The 25,801-nt window shown below is 40.4% G+C and overlaps 1 protein-coding gene across 6 annotated transcripts in view; it reads right to left on the bottom strand.

The window, feature by feature from the left end:
- The window catches only part of usp2a (ubiquitin specific peptidase 2a), a 55,870-nt gene that overhangs the window by 16,199 nt on the left and 13,870 nt on the right, over nt 1-25,801 (bottom strand). For 4 of the 6 annotated variants that reach the window (XM_034097509.2, XM_034097508.2, XM_034097511.2 and 1 more), the window contains exon 3: nt 23,560-24,511. In XM_034097509.2, coding sequence (XP_033953400.1) covers nt 23,560-24,447 — 888 coding nt within the window. In that variant the 5' untranslated portion in view covers nt 24,448-24,511. Of the gene's footprint in view, nt 1-14,300; nt 14,743-23,559; nt 24,512-25,801 lie in introns of those variants that run through there. The other 2 variants (XM_034097512.2, XM_034097513.2) reach the window with 1 other exon arrangement.

The raw sequence follows: 25,801 nt of genomic DNA, 5'->3' as shown, positions 1-25,801 counted from the left end.
GACAGTTCCTTAAATTACTGACTACATTTGAACGCATCCCTCTGACCAGCCCAATGAAATGACTTGCTCGCTCTATGACGCGTTGAACCCAATGTGAGCAAATTACTCTGAATGCTGCGACGCAGCACCTGAGATTACTTCCCAAAAGTTGTTCACGTTCTCAATTTTTTACGTTTAACGTTATATTCGTTCGGTACACTTCGGTACACACCACGTACCCGTACCGAAATTATTCGGTACGGGTACGTGTACCGTTACACCCCTATTAAACACTATCCAGTGTTTGCCCTACCATTGTCTTGGAGGGGCGCTGCGCCCCGCCAACGGAGCCCCGCGCTGCGCCCCGCCAACGGAGCCCCGCGCTGCGCCCCGCCAACGGAGCCCTGCGCTGCGCCCCCCCCTGAAATTCTAGGTGTTTAAAAAAATATATATATATTATTTTATTTTTTTAAATATATATATAGCACCAAATTGCAAATAATCTATAACTACTGTCACTTTTCACATTGAACATGTGCTCTTTTATTAAATAAACTAAACGCTTTCATTTGAAGTTGTGAGTTTAGTGTTTTTGACCCTAAGAAACCCTGATGCATTAATCAATAACAATAATCCACAGCTCCTCTCTGCTCTAGAGGATTTAAAGAATATATATCCCAATACCACAAAAATGCATCAGTGACGTGGTTTGAAATCTTGTCTCCAGAAAACAAGAAACTGAAACAAGCGGTATCAGTGACTGTGTGTTTGATGTGGCTCTTTGCAGTAACATAGAAACAATGTGGCTCTTAACCTCTGGCTGGTTGGCCACCCCTGGCCTAAAGCAACAATGCTTTAACTGTTCGCTCAAATCAATCAGCGAGTGTAAATATATATAGCAAGTGATAGTAGCTTGTTTCCTTACCTTGAGACCAATTTTTAATCCAACAAGAGAATCAGTTAAGAACTTTCAACTAAAGCTGCCTTCACATGATACATGGTTAAAGTGTTTCTGTGCTGACGTTGCCGTTGTGTTTCTATGGAGAAAGTGCGGCTCAAAATGTTCACAGAGCACTGCGATGAAAGTTCAAATTATTTCATCTTTGACCTCTGTTAGCGCTGACCTTTCAACACGCAACCAAACAGATAGCCAGCAGGGGAGCTTATAGAATTGAAACTGAACTAGCTGTTTTCACCACAGGGCTCTGCAAACCCTGGATGTGACCTGACCTGACAACCTCACAGGAACGACCACTCTCTGTACAATGGATGACCTCGCTAACCCCGAAAGGTAGTCCTCTAACACCATAAAGAAAGCAGACTTGTAGTGTCAGAATGTGTTATATGAGCATTCGAGAAATGACTGGAAGTGTCTCATAATCCTTAGATCGCTGCTGTGTATCAACATAAGAAGGACATAATGCTGCATACACACTATTACTTTTTCGCTTACAAATGCAATGCTTATTCTAGAGTCCAACAACTCTTTGTTTTCAAACCCCTAAAAGTCAAGCTTATGAAATCCCTTTTATTTAAAAACTCCATTAATGCGTTTCAGTACAGTACACGTCACTTGTTAGACGCTTTTATCCAAAGAGACTTACATACATTGAATACTGTGGGCGATCCGCACAAAAACTGAGATTTACTGAATATAATGGCTCAAGCTAGTTGGGGATGTAAGATAAGATAAGATACTTTATTGATCCCAAATTAGGAAACTTAACTAGTTGTTTCCAACTAAAGGCTCTGCCCTAAACCCTGCAGTTAGCAAAGGGCAAATAGCGTGTCATGTGAATGCAGCCTATTTCATTTCTGTCACTTGAGATTATGGTTAACATATGCACAAGGGTTTAATAATACAGTATTAATGAAGGTATTCCTTTCTTTCTCTTACTTTTTGTTTTTTGAGACTTTTTGTGCATTGCACTGCTTTTGCAATGAGGCTTATAGAAAATGCCGCTTCAGCTCCAAAAGTCTGCATTTCAGCTCAATTAAATACTAGTACCAGGATGCTGCTGTGCATTTGCAACATTAGGGTGACAATTCACCCTGTATCGGAGCTTTAAGATGACAGTTTGTCACTTTCCAGACCCAGAGGGATCCGCTTTGTTTCGAGAAAAGACACTGATTATGACAGCAAAAATCAGTCAGCAGTCCCGTCTTTAGCTATGCTTTTTGCCTTCTCGAGGTTCATGTGATCGGAAAAATGTCGGTCTGTTCATTAGTGATGTGAGCCTGGAGCTTATCAAGTTATGAGCAGTGTTACAGGAAGGGCTTTTTTTTACTATTACATAAATACCCTCTGCCATCTGTCTCTTATTTAGGAGGAAAGAGTCAGCATGTGGAGGGGGGAAATCTACAGTTTAATTAACTGTGGCTTATCTAAATCCTCCGCTCTGTAAAGTCCACTGTAATGAAAAGAGCACTTTACTAGCCACGACCGTATATCACTTGAACACACACTTCCTGAAGGAATCCGGTTCGATAGGAAGCAGGAAGGATTCTCTCTGGTCAGCTCACTTTTTATTTCATTACAGAGACACAACAGCTCATCTTCCCACTGTTGGAATGTGACAGTCTGACTGTGCTGCACTCTGCTGAGTAATGCCACGGCCGGTTCCCAAAGATAGCAGCTTTGCTTTTATTAACGCCCGCTTGTCCCCTCGCCATTGGCTGATACTTCGGCTGGCCCTGGAGACGTCACGGGGATGAAACGACGTCCCGGCTCTGTCTCCGTAGCAACGCTATTCTTTATTTTTTTTGCAGGAAAGGAAAGCTAGAGGACATGGTGACATCACGTTGACAAGACTAAGTGTGTGTGACTCAGTGTGTGAGGAACGACTTGGAGCAGATGTGACTGTTATACTGGAATCATGACATTACTTCTGCGGCTGAAGGGATTTGATTTTGAGGATACGGGTTATGGTACTACATAATCTAGCAATAGTTAGGGATAAGCATTGTTTATATTGTAAGGAAATGGCACTAAATTATTATCTGTAAAGTAAAATTGGACTCATTTCTTTCTTATCCGATCCTACTACCATAATTCATTTGATAGACACTGTGTACAATGCACTTCTAGGTCATCAGTCGTCGTTTCTGAGCGGTGTGTTGAACCGGATTCTTTAGTGTGTGTGTGTGTGTGTGTGTGTGTGTGTGTGTGTGTGTAAGGCAATCCATCCCTGCCTCCCGCTATGATCCCAGCCTGTAGCATGACTGTAATGACAGCTCATTGTGTTACGCACATACTGCCGTGATTCTTCCACATAAGCAGTTTAAACCAGCACATAGTGGGATTAAAGTCATGCTCTAACAGAAAAGCTGGGTAACATTTTTCAGGGTATTAGAGAAGAGGAAAAAATGAAGCAACGCAATGTACAGAGGTTCACCATTGCAAAAATAAATTCAACATGTTTAAAATAAAAGAATGTAAAAGATTTCTTCGGAGTGGTGCAGTGATGACGTATTTTAGGACAAAAAGCTAATGGGATTTCCCCATTGGATTTCGGTATATTGCCGAAAATAAGATCCGATGCTAACACACATTTATGATACTTAGCACGTTTGGCCACACGTCACCACCACTTGCCAAAGGTGGTCTCGTGTCGGCGTTTTGTAGTAAATGTACGTGTTAGCATAGCAACCAGAAGCTTGTGATATTCACGGTGTTATGTATTTACTGACTTATTTTATGTCGTTGGACAAAACGTAAAAAATCTTACAAGCTTGTGTTAACTTTATTTCAGGTTTTATCCCAAAAAACGTTCAGAAAACCATTGATTCTGAGACGAGGGGAACCGCATATGGTAGTGTCTTTTCCGGGTCATAACACTCATTCCTGCACCCACAATGTGGATATGAATATTCAATGATATAGAGAAATATCAAAGATCTTTAGCCAGCTTTCTGAACGGCTCTTTCATTCATTTAATATACAACACTAAGAAATATAAAGCGTGTATATCACATCATGCTATTGATACACCTTGGACAATATTGTAAAAATAATCCAGTGCCTCTTGAATAATTGTATATGTTCGGTTATGGTAACGGTTTCTCTCTCGGCCTCCCTACACACTTTTATTTTATTATTTATTTAATCAAATAAATATTTTTATTTTTATTATTATTTTCAGGATAATATTGTTTTGGTTAATTATTTTAGCCACAATCATTCTGTATGGAGAATCTGATATTGTCAGAGCCGTATCATATAGCCATAATATGCAATTATCCTGTAAACAATAAACGTCTGTGCATCTCTGTGGGGTATTTACCAACATAATAATGTATTACCTCACTCCCTTATATAACACACTCATAAACCAGTTCATCTGTCTCATTTTCTTTTGCAATAAATTAAATAAAGCAAAGTGAAGTACACGATTTATGTTTGAAAGTAAAAGCCTATGGGAGAGATACATACAATTGTCACAAGAGGAAACATTCATTCACTGTATATATTCCCAGTCCTTCCATGTGAGTGGACTGATACGTACTGTATACAAAAGAGGCAGCCCAGGGGGATAACTTTTCATAAATGCTCTATTCACAAATGTCAGAACAGAAGCGAGCTACTTCAGAAACCCTACTCCTCGAGGGCTAGGAAGCATGTGGTATGGCAAGGCCACTTTAAAAAGCATTCCCCAGGCCGGATTGAACTGCTTCCTATATAGCCGGGGAATAAGAGACAGAGGAAATGTCCTTTTGGCATCTAACCAGCATGGGGGGAGTACAATCTGGCCATCCACTGTGCTCATTTAATTCTAAGATGTGGGACTGAGGGACTGAGAGGTGGAGGATGGTGGTGCTGCAGAAGAAATGGGTCAAAGCAAGGTGAGGATGAAGCAAGGAATGAGCTCTTACTAGGCTTTACTTTCCAGAAGACACTACAAACTACAATGAGAAAAAGAGAAATGCTGCTTTTTTGCTCCTTAGATAATCATCTTACCACTGCCAGTGAGCTTTGGCACTGAGCAGGAAGAGGACACTGCCCGGATCCAGTGCATGCACTACCAGAAAAGCCAGTGTTAAATGTTTCAGTCTATTAAACAGCTCAAAGAAATATGGCAATGCGCCAACAAAGGAAAGGAAGAAGAAAGCCGCACTTTACACAGATAGAGAAAACCGGCTTTGCGAATATTTCACGAGTATATATAGAATATAAAAAGGGTTTTTCTTGGTTATCAGAAAACCCAACAATGTCCTTGATTGCAACTTAGTCAGAAATGTTTCAGCAGGTGTGTCTGAAAGACCAAGTCCGATCACAAAAAACAACATTGTGAAGTATAAGTTAAAGGGGCCTATTATGCACAGAGAAACACAGGGATGTTAGCCTTTGCAGACATTTACATGCACACCATCTTATAGACAGTAAGACACTAAAGGAAAGGGAGAACCCTAAGCATAATAGGGCCTCTTTAGAAAGGTCATGTGGACAAAACCTCCCTGTTTTTTCATGAAGCATTTCCAAACACATGCACTCCACTGGAAATCTACACCTTCTGAAGACTGGAGATGGTGTGGGAAAATAACAAGCTCAGAGCACAAGTGATGATATAGCTTAATGGAATCCCAGAAGGGGTGCTTATAACAATCTATAAATGAGTGCTCAGCAGTCTGATGATCTCTGTGCCTCCTGCTATTGAGCTTACTCCTCATAGTGTATAAGAACACACATTTACAGTCTTTTCTATCAAACAGTCTGTTTGCTAGTCAGTCATAGAGTTTGAGTCATGTATGCTAAGCAATACTGATGCATTTTGGTTTGAGACTGCTAATAAATTGGTGTTGTTTGTTATTTTTTGAAATATTATTCATCATCTGTTTTTTTTTTTATTTTTTATTTTTTTTTTTAAAAAGGTCCCATGTCAGGCTTTTTTGGTTATTACCCGTCCCCTTGTGTGTTACTGTATGTAGCTTTTTCTGCATGTAAACGGTCTGCAAAGTCACAAACCCTCAAAGTACACCCTGTAGCGAGTAAAACTCTAACACAGAAAAGATCTGCCCCAGACAGTGCAATCTCGTTGGAGATTTTTCTTTTTCCATTTTTTTCTTCCGGGGCCTATTTACGTCACTACGTCCAAATGTACCAATTGGCACACAGCTATAGAACAATAGGCACACCCTCTACCAGGGTGGACTCCCGAGCAGCTCAGGAGTCCGCCCAACGAGGCTCCCGGAGCGAACAGTGTGAGGTGGATTTCCCGCGGTGTTTCCCTGGATAATGGATATAGACCAAGTGCCGTGCCGGCGAGAGAGACACCGCAGAGCTCAGGCTGAGCTCCGTGGTGTCTCGCAGACCCCACGACACCAGTAATCCCCCTCACACTGTCCGCTCCTCGAGCCCCACAGGGCGGACCAGCGAGCCCCGCAACGTCCTGCCAACACGGCACCCAGACCCCACGCAGCATTCTCATCTGTTTGTCATTACTGGTGTCATTCTCAGGTTCTCATTGTAACACATAATCACTGATGTTCCGCTCTAACGGTGGTGGACTCATCAGAACAGAGTGGGCGAGCTGACCAATCAGAGCACACTAGGCTCATAGGGAGGAAGGGGGGGGCAGGAGCTCCAACAAGCCGTGTAGGACAGAGAGTGAATACACATACTATACAGAGATGCTGTTTGAGAAACCAATGTGAGTTTGGAAAATTGAACAATGTAAATGTATTCTAGTAGACCTCAACAATGGAATGATGATCAGTAGAAATGGGACCTTTAAGAAATGAAACTTTATAACATGCTGAAATGTCCTTGATTATTCAAACCTTCAGTCAATGAGTGAAAATAAATTATAAGAATTATTTATTTGTTTTCACTTTCATTTTTTAAGTGACATTAGAATATAGATAAAATCATCCATTATGATGTATATATATGACATTATATCTATGCATGTATAGTGTGAAATAGTGCAATTAAAGGAAAACTATTTAGAAACAGTTATAAAAAAGAATTGTCAAAAATATTGATAAGAAAACATAATATGCATGCATATCAACGACAGCTGAAAGAGCTCAATGGAAAACAATGCTAATATCTCATCACAGTAGCAATACTGCAATAATAAGCCTCTTACACCATAGAAATAACCATAACCCCCCCCCCCCACCATTTCTGCTGTGCGTGTGTATCTGGGGCTGTAAAGTAAACCTAACACTACCGGCAGCAGGATTCCTGGGTCCACCTGGCAGCGCACGATGCTAACTGCTGATTGGATGCCATACCAGCACGAGAGAGTGAACAGCAGAACAGCCTGTTCTGACCTGTCTCTCTATTTGGCAGACCATCATAAACAACCTCTTCCCTGCTCTTACCTCAGCTACTGCCGAGTTTCTCCCATGTGAGCTGGAGTGACACTACTTTGTGTGAGCATGCTGGCACACACACTCTGGCACCTGATAGGGAAATAGAGATTTCTTTCTCCCTTCTACAGAGCACACAGAGGGAAAAGGTCAAGTCATCTGAGCTTGTTGAGACATCGTGCGGTGACGTGGAGCCACAGCTCAACTCTCTGGAACATGCCAATACACACTTGCATACAAACAAGTAAGCAGTGAGATCTTCTTACGAAAAGGAATGGTCTTTCTGAGAAACACGAATAAATGTAGCTTATGATGCCATGAACTGGGTCCTAGGTTGCATTTGATTGGCTCAAAGCCTGAATAGTGCAACTTCGTGGAGCAATATCCAAAAATGGCTAAGGTGACTCAAAATGTATTTTAAATGTACACCAAGTTTATATTTGGGGTTTTGGAAGAAAATTCCACCCAAGTAATAAATACAATTATTCTGTTTGATATTTCTATTTTAAAGTGCAAACCTCTCACATGTATATTGTTTCTAAATCAGGGTTCCTGCAGGTTTCACCAACTCAAATGTAACGGCCCCTACACACGGCGGCGTGCGTTGCCGCTTCAACGCTTCTGCCCATTCACTTTGAATGGGGTGACGTCACGATTCGCCGAACTGCATTGTGGGAGCAAAGCATAGCTTCTCTCGAGGTGCTCGCTGCAAAAGTAGAGCAATGTTCTACTTTTGCCGCCTCGACGGAGGCGTCAGCCAATCAAATTCCTCGTATGTAAATCTGACAGTACAAGCAGTAGCCAATCAAACCGGGTGTATGTTGGGAGAGCCAGACCGCAGTTATTTCCCATATGTCAAAAAAAGGAGGAGAAAATGGTCGTGGCGGTAGGGAATCACCCGGTACTCTATGACCAGTCCCTCTTCGCTAGCTGCCAGAGCATGTGAGAAAACGAGAAGCATGGCTGCAAGTGGGAGTGCAACTGCCGCTGCGCCTCGGCTTGTTGACAAAAAAGACGCCAGAAGCGAAATTTGGAAGTATTTTAGCTATATCTCTGACAGTGAGGGCAAGCCTGCGGACACCACGAGGCCGGTCTGTGAGACATGTATTAATTTTATTTAATACGAATTCTTGTCATTTATTTTATTTATTATTCTCGTTGTTTAAAAGTTTATGTTATGGTTATGGTTCTGGTGTGAAATAAAGCACAATAATTACATTTAAGACCGTTTCCCTCTTTTTAAGAAAAGTATCGAAAAAGAATCGGAATCGCAATTCTTGACTTGGTATCGGTACCAAAATGTTGGTATCGTGACAACACTAGCTACTCCTGACAGTTAAACCTGATATTTAGTAGTTCTGTTAAGTATTGAATGCTGATAATTCTGACGTAATTTGGCCGGTCAAAGTTGTTTGGGCTCGGATTAAATCGCTCCGTTACTTTCGTCAAGTGTTACTTTCGTCAAGTGTTACTTTCGTCCCGGCTCTCCTTACGTGTGTATGTGTGGTGTCAGGTGTCAATATGAGAGGATGACAGCGCGTCTAATTTTGATGTGGCCCAAGAGCCAATCACAGTAATATCTGCGATGCAGTGAACTAATCACCTTTGAGGGGGGGAAAACCTATCGTTGATTAAACACTATCCAGTGTTTGCCCTACCATTGTCTTGGAGGGGCGCTGCGCCCCGCCAACGGCGCCCCGCGCACCCCCCTGAAATTCAAGGTGTTTAAAAAAAAATATTATTTTTTTAAATATATATGTTGCACCAAATTGCAAATAATCTATGACCACTGTCACTTTTCACATTGAATATGTGCTCTTTTATTAAATAAACTAAACGCTTTCATTTTAAGTTGTGAGTTTAGTGTTTTTGACCCTAAGAAACACTGATGCATTAATCAATAACAATAATCCACAGCTCCTCTCTCTGCTCCAGAGGATTTAAAAAATATATATCCCAATACCACAAAAATGCATCAGTGACGTGGTTTGAAATCTTGTCTCCAGAAAACAAAAAACTGAAACAAGCGGTATCAGTGACTGTGTGTTTGATGTGGCTCTTTGCAGTAACAGAGAAGCAATGTGGCTCTTAACCTCTGACTGGTTGGCCACCCCTGAGCTAGCCAATCAAACCGCGTGTAAGCAGGGAGAACCAGACCGCAGTTCATTTCCTCATATTCCAAACGATAAATTACGGTAGCAAATCACCCGGTTCTTTACGATCATAACTATTAACGGGATACAAACCGGAGGAACCAGGCATGGAGGGAGGTGGCAGAGACAGTGGGTGAAACTGGTAGGTTTACGCCTGTTTGGGGAGTTTATATATATATATATATTGCTCACATAAAATCTTTGTATGTCGGGGGCGGGAGATTCATGTGATTGGTTGTTGGTCGCATTGCTCGCAAAAAATCCCCAAGCTGTCAGACACGCCCAGCTCCAAGATTTTCAAGATTTTTGAAAAGCTGCTGTGTGGACGTACCGTAACGGCCCCTACACACGGCGGCGTGCATTGCCGCTTGGCGGTGGGCGTGTCTTGAGCTTGGGGAGTCACCGCGAGCAACACGACCAACAACCAATCACATGAATGTCCCGCCCCGGACATACAAAGCAAAGCATTCATGCTACATCCATGCTAGCTAAATATACTGTCTATGCTTGCTAGCTGTCCATTCAAACGAAGTACACTGGATATAAACTCCCCAAACAAGCGAAAACCTACCAGTTTCACCCACTGTCTCTACCACCTCCCCCCATGCCTGGCTCCTCCGGTTTGTATCCCTGTATGTAAAGAGGGACTGGTCATAGAGTACCGGGTGATTCCCTACCGCCACGATAATTTTCTCCTCCATTTGTTGACATATGGGAAATAACTGCGGTCTGGCTCTCCCAACATACACCCGGTTTGATTGGCTACTGCTTGTACTGTCAGATCTACATACGAGGGATTTGATTGGCTGACGCCTCCGTCGAGGCGGCAAAAGTAGAACATTGCTCTACTTTTGCAGCGAGCACCTCGAGAGAAGCTATGCTTTGCTCCCACAATGCAGTTCGGCGAATCGTGACGTCACCCCATTCAAAGTGAATGGGCAGAAGCGTTGAAGCGGCAACGCACGCCACCGTGTGTAGGGGCCGTAAGACTTTTTAAGACCACTTTGAATAGAATTTAAGACCTATTTCACGGTAAGAAAGTATGAAGGAAAATTGCTATGAAAGAAGAAATACGTCCCATAATTACTTTCAAAGTAAATGTATTCACGTTCAACATAAGAACGATGATTGAACATAACAGCACACAGAACTGTGTTAGCCAAAAACCAGAAAAAAAGAACTGCCTAACCGTGAAAGTGTGTGTGTGTTTGTGTGTATGTATGTGTGACAAGAGGCATCTTCTGAGCTCTGCTGGTACAATGTCTTGTAATTGCCTTGGTGCTAGTGGACTAAACGGCGGATAATCTGTGGCACGCTTACACTAATTGCGCGGCATTAGCGCATAATAGTGCGCCGCATTTGCGCTTCAGATGAGGAGGTGAGGCCCCCTCATAACGGCATGAACCCGTATGGCACAATACAACTCAGACTGGCTTACCTGTACGTCAATCAAGTGGCAAATGCCATAGTAAGGATGGATGATAGGCTAACTTTTTTCAATGCCATGCGATCTACTCACACTACCTTTGCGATCGACCGGTCGAATTCCAAAAGGGATCCTAATAAATGTATTTTTGTCACACGGTATTTTATTTTATTTATTATACATTTTTTGTGAGTTGTTTGTGAGTCATGTTTGAGAAAAAAATAGCAGTAAGAAGAAGCTTTTCACACTTGTGTTAACCAATATCCAAAATGTTTTGCGAAACCTCAACATTCTAAAGATGTTCACCTATCACATACATGTTTTTTTTCTAAATGTACTGTCAACCTAAATATTCCTAAAAGGGATTCTTTTAATATCATTATGTTTTTGTGTTCTGAATGAAAATAAGAATTATATTTATAAGTGTAAGTATTCGCAAAAGTTGTGTATATATTAGTTTCTAAATGTATCTGTACTGTACTGTGATTTGAATCCCTTAAAGCATCCTATTAATATACAAAATAGACTAAAGTCTACTGACATTAATTTAAAATGACTTTTAAACATTACATTAGCAGTTCTGGATGAACATTTTCCCCAAATAATAAATGTAATTATTCTGTTTTATATTAATATTTTTTAATACTTTCTATGTTCAATTGTCACCCGTCATTTCCTTTTAGCATATGTTATTTTATTCTATTTATATATTTACTTTCCTTTATGTGGGTTTACACTGTCATTATATTGTTGTGTTTGTTATGTATTATGCATGTTTTGTTGTTGCTTTTTTAAAAAGAAATGTGGCAGTGAGAAGAGGCTTTTCACACAGCGTCTATACCCAGCAGGTATCAACTAAAAGTCACATGCATGTGGAAAAACAATGTATTGGCTTCTTAGATAACCGGCCTGTTCCTGTTCACACATCTCCAATGGTAAGTGTTTCTCTAGCAGGAAAACAATTCACCCTCAATGGTAGCAAAGTGAACTGCTAGCTAAGAGACAGCATTTACATTCTGCTGCAGCCTGCATGGGCCTCTGTGTCTCAGAGCACTGCACTGAAAGATCACACCATAGGCCCAACAAGAACACAGACAATAACCAAATGTGTAACGCAGAGCCAACCCATTATAGGTAACATTGTATACTGTGAATACCACACATGATATCCTCATGTGAAATATCTACTGCCAAGTTACTCCCATTGAAGACAGTGCCAGTGTTTCACACTCAGGCTCTTGCTGGCAATATTGTCTTTGGTTTAAAACAAGTCAATAAGCATAGCACTACATCTATGACATTTTGGTATTTCGGTTTTATGGGAAAATACAAACAAGAATGATTACACAGGCACGTTTTGAATGAAATCTGTACACGAGCTAGCATTCAACATCATATACATCATTCCAATGTTTAAACCTCCATATATCCCAATTGTTTTGAAACCTGTTTTTGTGTTTTGAACACTTTTTAAAGTATTTGCACACATGAATTTATTTCACCTGTCACGGATATAGTTGTTTCTATATGTATTGGTACTGTGATTATTTGAATTCATGAAGGGAATCATATTAATAATTGTTGTCACTCATTATTATTATTTAATTATTATATTGTTGTGTTTGTTATGTATGAGTGTTCTTTTCTTATTGTTATTTTGCTCATTATGTATAATTTCCAGTGTAATTTAACATATTCAACATCATAATGTTGAAAATAGGGGTAGAAATGATTAAGCTAATTATGAAATTGGACTCCAGCTGACTTTACCCAAAACACCATACAGAAAAAGCAGAGATAACTAATATGTAATTGCAATAATCACTTGTTTATAACAAAATACCTATATTTGCTGTCCTTGTATTGATACAACATTGCATTTCCTTGCCATGCTTGTAGAGGTCTGCAGTGAGGTAGAAGTAAAGGACGTTTGATGAGCAACAGAAAAGGGAAGGACGGGATACGAGGAGCAGGTGGACGCTGACAACAACACGGAAAGCGTGCCAAGCTGCCAGCCCAGCACTAAAGTGTATTCTAATGTGATTTCTCCTTGCATAATAGAAGCTGGAACACAGCAGCTCCACACCACGCTGTAACCTAGGTGCATACACACAAACACACACAATTGCACTAGCGAGGCTCTAATGTTCACAAAACTAAAAGCCTTTTCTTCTTCTCATACTCATATTAGAACAGCTTGTAGCCTAGGCTATTTAATGAAACTTTACCAAACACTTCATTTTAACCTCCATACATCCACACATGGTTTGGACAGTAACGGCAGCTGTAAGGCAAAGAATACATCATTTAGGAGAGTGAGTGTCATGCAAAGCACCAGACCCATTTTAGTACACATTTAAGGTGAGGATATCGGTTTATTGCCAGCATAATGTATAGGCAAATAGCTTTTCATTACGTTAAACATTCCAGTGTTGCAGGATCTAATTCAGCGTACAAATCCACAGTAAAATCTGTGCTATCGGGCTACTAGTCTACCTGGTTTATTGGAGAAAATATAATGCCCTGCATGAATCAACAAATATATTAAAAAGTGTCTTCTGCTTTTAAAATAATAACTCAGGGAAATCATTTTATACCTACGACCCGTGGAGATATTAGAGATTGTAAATTCAAAAACCTACAAGCTTAGTGCAAAACTTCAATAACTACTTATAATTAAAAGTATTGCAATTCTAGCTTTTTTGTCTTGAGGCTGAACTGGCTTCCACAGAAATGCTTTTTGATACATTTTTTAGTGTACTCAGAATTGTCTTTATCTGTCGCTGTGTCCATATGGCAACAGCCAGAGGCAACATACAGATACCCTACATATTCCAGTGCTTAAAGAAAACCCCGTCAAAATGGGTTATGTCTTAATGTATTCCCATTAAAGAGTTGCGATACATAAGAGCAGTATAGTAAGAACAGCTGTAGGTTATGAGGGGGATTAAATGGTCGTTATGTAACTGTTGACCTGCCAGTGCAGGCCTACTGATCCTGGTACAGCGGAACACAGCGGCTTAAAAACCCGGCTTACCCTCACAGATGACTCACTCAAACATTACACCGAGACTCTCACTAGATATGTGACAACATAAGAGAAAAAACACCTGTGTTCTATTCAGAATTATATTATCTCTGCCTGCGAGACATTTTAAACTCTTCCACAGGATATGCAGTCAATTATTGTTCACATTTTGTCCAAGCAGACTTTCCAAGCATTTCCCTTTAAACGGTATAAAGCCATTATTTAACAGTACGTTTAACGTGTTACCACCGACTGCGAGTATTTAAGTGACATACGATAGATGGAATTCACAATTTAGCTCTGCCCATTAAGACATAATGCGATAAACCTTATGTCCTGATTTTTGAATGGGGTTTGGTGAGACAGAGCCGGGATAACGGAGCGTAGCACAACCTCTTACCTTGGCTTGGTTAATGAGGAGCCCTACGAAAGTGGACACCAGCATCGAGCCGGACATGCTGCCTTTTCTCCGCATCTCCTGCTTCAGAAAGGGGAACGCTGCAGTCGGCGGCTCCTCAGGTACGGTCACCGTGTATGACTGTCGCATGCTCGGCATGCTGGCGGAGGAACGAAGCCAACGACCCGGTGCGAGTTATGCAGGCGGAGGAGAAGGTTTCCTGTGTTCAGCCCTTTTCTATAGCAAGACGTTTCACTACGTTTCCCTTGGTCTCTGGCATTCATTCATTCAGTCATGTAACAGCAGCAACCTCACAAATCACGCCGAATAGAGGACCTGTAGCTTTGCCTTTAAATTATACTACTACTATATAGAGCGAAAACACCTAAAAAACACACACATACTGACTGCAGTATTAGCCTACGCAGGTGTCAGCAAATAAGTGGCAATAATGCATATTGTGTGCCGATTCCGTTTTACAAGAATAAAGCTCCGCCCCTTTTGGCTCGCGGAAAAGTCAGCCTACAACAAACGTCAGCGACGCCTCCAGCCGGGCTGCCTACGTCACAGTCCATCCTCCTCCACGCTGTTGGAACAACCTGAAGGTCTAATACTGTGTGGTTCAAGGAGATTACTCATCTCCGATAGGATCATGTCCGAAAACTAACCTCTATAGTCCTGGCCATGATCACTATATGCTATCAATGTGACAGCATGGTAAACACAACACATATGTCACACAGCTGACAACACAGGGCTGTGATTTATTACAATCTGATCCAGTGGTTCTAAAATTAGATTGTTCAGACCTAAAAAGGGTCTTTAATGAGGTTCCGGTGATTCACCAGCAGCTCAGAGAACAAGGGGTTTAGTCGACACCGTCACAATAAGAGGTTGATGAAGGATGTCTGATGCAAATCTGCATTAAACCAGCAAACATAACCCAAGTATTGGCAGTCAAAAGTCCAAATAAACATCCTGCATGTAGGAAAACATCAATAAATAGATTTGTTGGCCATTTTTGTTGGAATGTGTACTAATTTGCACAGAAAAGTGTGAATAATATTTAAAAATAATGTTAATATCCTAAACTTACACTAATTCACCATTGGCTACCTTGTAAAACAGCTAAAACAATCTTACACTACGAAACAGGCATAATATTTGAATTTTTTAGGTCATATGGCATTCTTTAGGGGTTGAAGTGTTGTTATAATATGACTATTTTTTATATAAAATAACAATATAAAACGGTGTAAGGGCCTTAACGCAGAGATCCCTACAATGTTGTACTCAGAAATGATAAATTATGAATAATAAGAAGATTTATGAAAATATCAGGGCAACAAACTCATGTGTTTTTCACTTAATCGTTGTCGTTTTTCAACATTTGGGATATTGAGAAATAATACATGTATTGAATCTTTATTTTTTAGGTCAAGTGACGTGTTCAATTGTGTACAAAATTATAAAGAAACAGTGTTTATATCTATTTTTAGTGAATTATGGTTATTGTGGCATTTTAAACGGTCCAATGTAGTAGTTAAGGAAACGTTAGGTGAAGCATGTTAGAGTACTGCTGGTGGTTACACAAGGCAATACAAGCACCTGATGACCTGTAAGTCTCTATGACAGATTTAAAACTGCTGGATGGTCGAGACATTTTTTACAGTTTCAGAAGTGATGGAGTAAGACTTAGTAAATAAGAAAGTCAACAGAATGTGCTGTGCCTCCCTTACCACTCATAAGCAGTCTAGTTCAGGGTCACCAACATTCCCAACAGAAATGATACTTTCTTTCATGAAAGTCAGCCCTCTGTTGCCTTTAAATACTAGATTCATCTCTGTACAGTCTTTAGCGAAAGGATTGAAATGCACAGTGTTTACAGGGTGGGCGATTTTAGCTGGAAGGCTGTGTGGAGTGAAGGGAGTGCGACTGCAGCAATCTCATGACCCAGGCTCGAGCGTGTGTACACAACAAACAGCCAAGGAGCACATTCCATCACCAGTGTGTGTGTGTGCGAGTGTGTGTCTTAATCCTTGAGGTGGAAAACTACAAAGTGAGCGACGGGGGCAGTGAGTTAATGTTTGTGTTGTGATATCTGATACAAAGAGCTAAGCGGTATTAAAACGGGACATAAGCAGTCTCTGGGCAATGTTACGTAGGAGAAGTCAGAGTGTAATTACCTAGGGATTGCTGCACTATTCCTTAAGCTACTGGCACATTAGAATGACACTCTATTCAGTCATGTTTAAATGTAACCTGGGTGTAAATGTTTCTTAGCACAGCAACTTAAACCGTTCACTGTTGTTTATAGCCATTCTAAGCCCCTATTCTACATTCCTACAAGGGGCATAGCATTCCTTAACCAACACTGAGGAGAATTGCTCACATTACGTAATATGTAGTAAATGGAACATTTCAGGAGAGCATGTAGGAGGGTTCCAGAACAGAACAAAGTCTTCAGTTCAGTAGCTGGATATCAGGTAGTACTAGCAGTCCAGGGTGTTTCTTCTTACGCCTCATTAATATTACAAATACTGGAAACATTTGAAAGAGATTTTCCTTGTGCGGTGCAAAATCAAAGGAAGGAGGGTTTTTATGCCGTGCAGGCTGTAAAGCCCCCTGAGGCGCATGTTTCGGTGATATTGGGCTATACAGTATGAATAATGTTTGATTCAATGATTGATAGATATGCAGAATAAAGCAATTACATTGAGGTATAACTACTTCAAGGTTAGATCATTATTTGTATTTAGTGTTTGTCACTCAAAATGTGTACTAGGAAATGTAAAAGTGTATTATAATTTCAAATGTCACAGTTTCTGGCTATGATAAATTGTGTAATCTTGGCAATTGTTTAGAGAAAACATAACTTGTCCATTCTACCTAGCAACAATCACTAGGCAGATGAAACCGCTGTTAGTGTTCAAAGTCACTTTTGAGTTTTCCTGAGCATCGGCACACACTTGTATACTTTTCCCCCTTTAGTAATGCACCCATTGACTGTGGCGGTGAAGGGGGAAGCAGATCCACAAAGCAAAGCTCTTTAACCTTATGAGCTTTGGGAAGTGACCCAAAGCTCCCAAAGTAGTCCTAAACGTTCGGCTAGACTCATCGTGCATGACTTGATGAGGGTTTCTGCCCTTTGGAAAACTCAGTATACGTCAGCAGGTTTGGCCCTAATTATACGGTCCACTAATCTCCAAAAACTATAGTAAATGATGTTTCCTAAGCTTACAATTATTTGGAGATCTCCAAGAATGGGGCACAAAGGACTGCTGGGCTGCTGCTAGAAAATGGATGTATAGATATAATTGGCTTCAAAGCATCATTGCTCTGTTTTTGAAAAATAATATTGTGATACTGATTTCTGTTCTGTTCTTCTTGCACTATTTGTTATTGTTTTATGTGTTCTATACATTTATGTTGCATTGTTTAAGAAGGAGCCTGGGACTTTTCATTTGCCATAACTACACTGTAGCTATATTGTGCAAATGACACAATAAAGCCTTTGAATATTTGAATCTTGAATAGTAATGTTAAAATCATCGCCCTGAAGGAAATGCCACACACTGACCGACAAACACAATCAAGTCAATTCATAATAACGTATAAATGAATAACGAAGTCACTAACGAACCGGCCCCTATATTTGACAAAGAACAACCATGACCTTTCTGACTAAGGTGGGGAACCAACAGTCGGACCAAATAGTATTGACTCGACAATAAGTTTGACGAAATGAAAGAAATGAATGAGATGCTCGAAGGTGGAACGAGAGGAAAATGTGATACTGAAATACTGCATACAAGCTAACAAGGCGTGCTAACAAAGGTATGCCAAAAACAGATACATATAATGATATGCTAAGTAAAGCCATAAACATGTGTTTGTTGTTTTGTATGTGTCCTGGTCTATTTGAATATCATGCATGAGAAACAGGCAGAACAAGAATAATAGTCATGTCAGACAGCTTGCCATCAGAAACATGGCACGCCATGAACAGGAGGATGAGGCACCAGCAGCTGCTATTTGTGTTATATGTTCCTGTTGTTAGCTTGTGAAAATGGGTTAACCTTGTTTTGCAAAACCTATTTTAGGAGAGCATACGTGACTTTAAACATTGAAAAACAACAACAACATAAGAACTAGTGTTAGTTAGGCTACAGTGCAACAGTTTTGGTTTGTCATTAGATGTAGTTAACTCATCGTCGTATTATTTTAATTGTTTCTTTTGCCTTTAACTTATTTCAAGACCTGTAACAAAGCTGAAAATGGCCCGCTGGAAACTTCACTGAGCCAGGAAGTGGTACAGGGATATATATACTGTACATACAGCTTTAACGCGCCATATGGTGAAATGATGATATTTAATTTAATAAACCCCAAAACATATATTTAACTGTTTATAAGTACATCTTCAATTGAGGATTTGCTTAATAATTGCTAATATCTGTAACAGTAAACAGTCAAAATGGATGGCAACTACTTCACTAATATACACTCTCCTTATTCAATACATAATTAAATATACTGTATCATATATATTTTTTATTTAAGCACAAATAAATAATATTTCTTAAAGAAATGTCAACTCTACTTAGTTAAAAGCAATTTGTTTGCAACTTTATTGTGAATTGATTCATCTTTAAGTATTTTTTAAGATAAAATGGAGAAGATTCCCTGGTTTAAGCCAATCAAAGTTGAGTATTCTTTAGTCTTTTATGATATCAAACATAAAATCCTCGTCACCATAGCAAAATAGCAATCAATTACTGTAAATGTCAGTTGTGAGAATATTTGATAGTTGCAGAACAATGTTGGGCACCACTCCGCTGCGTTGCCTGAGGATGGCTGACCACAAGGACATGGTGCGAGGTCACTGAGTGGTCAAGTTGTCATTTCGACACTCATCAGTCACAACATCTTTCCTGACATTTCCACACATACCATACTCTTGGTTTGTATGCAAGATCTGCTGACTGCGAGCTTTGTGAATAGAGTGGATGTGTTCGGTCCATCGTACCATTAGAGCTCCAATAATCAGTGAAGAAGCCCTGCACTGTGTGAAAGGGGGATTAAAGGGAGTGAGCTAACAGGGGACTGGGGTTAATCAGCAGGACAAACAGCCCAGCTGGGGACATCCAGTTGAAGCTACTCAGTCTGTGCTCCATGGATAGGTGTTGATTACCTGATGGATTTCATAAGAATAGACATCTAGCTTAAACTTGTCTCCATTTGGATTTCGGTATATTGCAGAAAACAAGCTTTGTGGCCAACACGTGTTAATGATCCCACACGTTTTTTTCAGCAGGACGTTTTGTAATATATTTTAGTCACTTTTTAGCAACCCTCGTTTTTATGACACATAGAAGCTTCGGACCTGCACAAGTGGGGTATTTACTGACATAACTTTATATCGTAGAACAAAACGTGAACATCTCTTCAGCTGTTGTTAACCACTGACTTTATTTCAGATTTTCTTGAGACAAACTGGAAGTAGTAAAATGCTAAGTCATTTCTGGGTTTGAGGACTCATTCCTGCACCACTCAATTAGCTAATGGTCCATGGTTAAGACGTAATCAGATTACGGGTCCATTTATAAAAATGGGTATTACTAGCGGATTTTCAAATTCAATACATTTTTAAATAAATATCAATATAATAAAGGTTGACGGTTTTCATTTAGCCTACTTTTATTCTTCTTTATTTTAAATATATATTTTTAAATGCAGTAGGTGGACAACTGATTTATTAACTAAGAATACTGTGTTTGCTTTTAATTAATGTATTAAAGTGAAACAATTGTCAACTATACCTTTCTGTGGTAGTTATACATAGCTAGTCTATAATTTAACCTATTTTTAATTCTAAATATATAAAATATTGTTTTCTCTTTCTCTGAGGTTACATTGTTCTGTTGTCTTACACTACGCTTAAGTAAAAATCTTAAAAATCCTAATGATATTTATTTTCTCTTGTATTTATTCGCATTACATTTGATATGGAGGTAGTCTAAAAGAAGTCAGGTTACATTACTTTGATATTGTATTTAGATTTACTGAAGCCTTTCGAGTAAATCGACAGAACGCCAAAACCTCCTCATCACTCCACCGCTCCCATGTTTTTTTTTGTGTTGCCATAAGTTAGTCTTTCTACGTTGCTAATGCTAATACTAAACATGCTAATGCCAGCAAATACAATGGCGGCTTCACAAAACTTTTCTCAGTTTTACGGGGCGTGGTTTGCAATTCGCCAGCCAATAGAAATTGATACTTTTTTCTCAGGATAGTACCACCTCTCTAGCAGGCACTAAAAATGGGGGTAAAAGTTCTCGGAACTAAGTACTCTTTTTGGTGTGAACGCGAAATTCCAGACACTATCGGAACTAAACGGGGAAAGTACGGGTAACAGTACTCTGGTGTGAACTCGCAGTTTATAGCTGCAGGCTCAAAAATGTGCTTTTTTTTGCACGCAACAAAGCATGATTTCATTCAGTGTTTGTTTTAGAAGAAATAACCCTCAAATGTCACCACTCATTGTGAAGGGTTGTGTAAGGTCACGTTTATCTATTTCTGAATGCAGACTTGTAGAACTAAATAGAAGCACATGACTGATGAGGAAACGTACAGCGGGGTTTATTTGGTCAAGTATACCTCACGATGTTAATATAGTTCCATATGCTCGAGTCATTCGAGTGCGTACAGCAGTTTGTGTAAGTCCTGAGAGTAACAACACACCATACACCATATACACACATACATGGTACACGTACATACACCATACACACCATACACAACATCATCCAACGCTTTACTAACTAATTATGCAACATTTTCAGATGGTTGTTTGATTTAAAGCACACCCAAGGTAAACGTGCACAGGTGAATCTAATTAATCGTGCTGATTAAATCGTTTCTCAGGAGTGGCTGTGTAAGGACATTTGAATTTGTGCATTTATTTCATTATTTCAATATAGAGTTATACAAGACAACAAATCTGCAAATTCTCACTAAGGGGATGCTGGAACAAGCTAACATTTAGCATTTTTCCTTTAAAAACGACTCAAAAGAACTGATTATAAAAGGATTTGCTTGATTCAATGCCTCCTGATGCAATAAATGATTATTAACTACTTGTTTGTATTGCACTTTGTGTTGTATTAAGTGCTTCTTTGATAAGCTGATTGACAGAAATATAATCCTTTACTATTTTTGATAACCCAGTAATCCTTTAAATAATTGTTCATGCAGAATTGTCAGAAAATATGCAGCCTCTTAAATATCGAGATTATATTCTTTTCTCTGTTTCACATAATATTAAAGGGAATATATTTGGCTTTTAGACATTCAAAAGCATCACTTTGGACATGTTTCACTAGTTTTGGACATAATAGGTATAAGTATGATCATGAGTTCGGCCCTTTTCACCCTCTGTCTGAAACCAGAGCCCAGTCTTCTCTGATTTGTTAGCTGGCCAGCTTTTTTGTAATTGAGCAACCACTTAAAGATGTCCTGCCCCTTAGCCTATCATGTACAATGTGTTGGAGCGCTATCGAGCCAATAGAAGCGCACATGTTACATAGTGATGTCATTTTTGCTTTATTCGATAACAGGAAGGACTCAGCTTTGATACATTGCGTCCATGATCAACCAGGTAAGCTAACGGGGCATACCAATTCAGTTCTTTGTTAAGATTTTTTTATTTTAGCGACCAACCCTGAAATAAGGCTTGGTTAGCGGAAGCTTGGGCTCATCACTTCAATCTGCTACACATCAACATAAGGAGAGGCAACCAATAACAACTGCACTACAGGATGAATAGTAAGTGCATCTGATCAATAAATGGTACTTAGAACAAACCCAAATTCTCTTATCCACTCATCTTAACTTCCACTCTCCCCTGCTCTCTACCCACCCCCCGCCCTCCCCCTCCCCCTCCTCCTCCACTCATGTAAGCGGTGATCTGGACTTATCCTGAGAGGAAGTGGGTCAGTTGTGCTTTCTGACCTGCCTAGAGGAAGCTGGGTCATTAATACAAAGCTCAGATATGAGGCTAGTGGCCTACAGACCCAGCCAATCATAGCCTAGCAGCTCCATCTGACAGGTGTCATCTCTCTAGTTGCTGGGTAGGGGTCAGATACGTCTCATAAACGTGGAAACTACTACTACTGTAAAAACCTCTAAAAACTCAAACTAAAGCATTGTGATGACCTATAAATATACTTAAGCTAAAGGCAGATAAACAAACAATAGCAAACAAATTCTGAAAAAACTGAAATCTGAATAAAATGAAAAAAAAAACCTCATTCAATATTTTATATTATTATAGCCTTGTAGAGAAAATGGAATCAGCAGGTTTCGGACGTATTGGTAACGGATTAAAGTTAACAGTGTTAGGTCATCTGTAACTGTATTCCCTAACAGTTACATTAAAAAAAGACATAATCAGATTACTTACCTATAAATTAGGGATTACTAGCAGGATTACAATGTGACTAAAAAACTCAAAAGAGCATATTGTTTCTTGTAAAACGATCAGATTTGATTCCTTCTCTGTAAGCTGTACTGTTCTATATTTTAAGTGTGAATCTATACGCCTACTGCCGGAATCTGATTTATGGTTTTCACTTTCTTTGCTGAAAATGAACCAATGTGTGTGAGCTGTATGTGTGTATTAAACTAAAACGAAGCATTTTCTGTCAGCTCAGATTTTATTTCTGGGTTTTTTAAACTGTAGTTTGTGCTCATGTGTTTCAGTGTTGGTGTATAGGCTACTTCCTTATTATGTTTAACGAAAGGCAGGTTTTCCTATCAATTATAGCATTTTTGATCTTGTGTTCTCCTTTTCTAAGGTCACATTGTTCTTTGTTGTGTGTTTATTTGGTTAAATTGGATATTGAGGTAATCCAATAGTAACAGAAAGTAATCAGGTTACTTTTATATTTAGGTAACTAGTTATTGTAACAGATTTCATTTGTAAAGTAACCCTCTAAACATGAGATATGTCAGGTTATTATATCAGGACTTCAAATGCTTTACATTTAATTTGAACAATAGTGCCCCCATTTGGTCAAATCCAGTACTCTCGGAAGCCTTAAACATTGATGGGCTTTACAAAGTGTGTGAAACTAAAGAAAAGTGCCCAGCTACGGCTACATTCGGCCTTACCCTTTGATACTGATCCAATCTGCAGCATTGAACCCCAAACAAATCAACAAGCTTCAAGCCAGCATGAGCACCAAGAACATTCTCTTACCGTGGAGTCCCTGGTTGGGGAGTCGGACACCCTGTTGCTGCTGCTCGGCTCCCATGATGAAGAGCTGTATGCTCTGCTGCTGCTGAAGGCCTCCTGGGTGGAGCTCCGCGAGAGGGCCTCCTGAGTAGAGCTCCGCGACAGGCCCGAGTAGCCGATACGGGAGCTCGCACCATACGAGTTGGCCACATCGGTGGCCCGACTGCGGTAGCTCCGCAGGGCACTGCTGGAAGAAGACGGGCTGGAGGATGAGGAGGAGGAGGCATCACTGAGGGCCAGAGAGGCCAGGTCCCTGCTCAAGTCAGTCTGGGAGACAGATTTCCGTCGATTGAGTGAGATGCTGGAGGCCGACGGTGAAGAGAGGTAGCTGGACTGGGCCGAGGAAGAAGAGTAAGAGTTGTAGCCGGTGTACGCTGACCCCCCGCTCAGACCCGACCCGCCGTAGCTCTTGATGGGGGTTCTGCTGAGGCTCTCGCTCCGGCGGCTGCTGCTGAGGCTGCTGCTGAGGCTGCTGCTCCCAAGAATGTCAGTACGTGGGATGGTGCGACCCCGGTCAGGTTCTGAGGAGGTGCTGTAGTTGCGGCTGCGGGCGGCCGAGCTGCTCAGATAGCTGGAGGAGTAACCTGAGGAGGAGGTAGAGATGGGGGACTTGTAGGTGGAGGAAGAGGAGATGGGGGACTTGTAGGTGGAGGAAGAGGAGATGGGGGACTTGTAGGTGGAGGAAGAGGAGATGGGAGACTTGTAGGTGGAGGAAGAGGAGGTGGGGGACTTGTAGGAGGACCGGTCGCTGTAGGAGCTAAGGCCTGGGGTCAGGGAGGAGCCATAGGAGCTGTAGTGGCTGCTGTAGGAAGGGCCAGTGTAGCGCTTGGCGGTGGAGGAGACGCGGGACATGCTGCTGCTGCTGCTGCTGGTTTCTCAGCCACAGGGAGGGAGAGCCTCTGGAAGACTGCATCGACTGCAGCCACAGCAAAGACACACAAGTATTAGTTCATCAGCAACAATCAGATCAATACTTACACTACAGCAACATTTATCCTTGCTTCACTAAGCATTAAACGGGCTTCAAAGACAGAATGACTCAGGAGTGTGCATCACTGACTTTAACACTTCCAGCTTTTTGGCCTTTATTATGAAATCCGGAAAGATATACTATGCTTACTGTGGAACACATTACCAAACGCTGACACCACTTTAATCCATTATCTACTTTACATTACTATAACTCATTCAAAGCGCTCTAAAGTTCTTCATGTGTTGTTTTTCACTGTCTCTCAGGAGGACATTAGCTTCAATATAAACCTCCATTATTTCGAGAATCTTTCTGATTCTGATTCTGAGAGTGAACATCATGAGCTCTTTAACTGCTAACACTGTCAAGAGTTGATGTTATTTCTGCGTGGTACATAAAGTGGTGAGTGCAAATTGCTCTGAAATGTCTTCACAACATTAGCCTACAGAGATCATGGAGTTTTTGACACATTTCAAACCCCAGTGAGTAGATTTGGAAATCAGTGCTCACGCTCCTCTGCAGGCTTCCTGTTATAAATATATAGTTTGTTTGTGCAAGCTAATGTTTCTCCCAGCCCCTGACAGAAGTTGCCGGGCCAACTACAAAACCCTTTCCTTCCATGTAGTAATTGAGCCTGAGTGTTACAGTTCAATTTAATCATAATTTCATGATTAGGCAAACGGAAAAGCAATGAAAGCTATAATCTAGTAAAGCAGATCAGTATATCTAGTGCACTTCAGGATGAGTTTACAATAGCAATGCTACAGTGTATGCATCATGACAGCAAACACTTCCATGGAATAGCACCATTAAATATGTAACGCACCATCAAAATCGCAATATGAACTAGTGCATTATTCCAATCGCAGTGCAATATTTAGTAAAGGCAAAATATCTGAAAATATCCTTTTGCATGAAGTATTGTTGTGCTGAAGAGAAGTACCGGCCTACAAACAGTATTCAACAGACCTAATATAACAGTTCATTATTTTGAACTGACTCTTGTGGATCAGAAACCATGGTTCTAAAAAATGTACTTAACATTTTAAATATTATTTGAGTCATAATTGGTTTAATATTTACCACTGCTATTCCTTTGTTTACTTCTGTAACAGAGTGACATCACTACGTAACACTTGCGCTTCTATTGGCTTGCTCTTCAACTCATTGTACGGTTGAGGGGTGAGACATCTCTAAGCAGTTGACCAATCACAACACAGCCGGCTAGCTAACCAA

Source organism: Pseudochaenichthys georgianus, chromosome 13, assembly GCF_902827115.2.
Source record: "Pseudochaenichthys georgianus chromosome 13, fPseGeo1.2, whole genome shotgun sequence".
In the NCBI taxonomy this organism is placed as follows: Eukaryota; Metazoa; Chordata; class Actinopteri; order Perciformes; family Channichthyidae; genus Pseudochaenichthys; species Pseudochaenichthys georgianus.
This window is presented reverse-complemented; position numbering and strand designations above follow the sequence as displayed.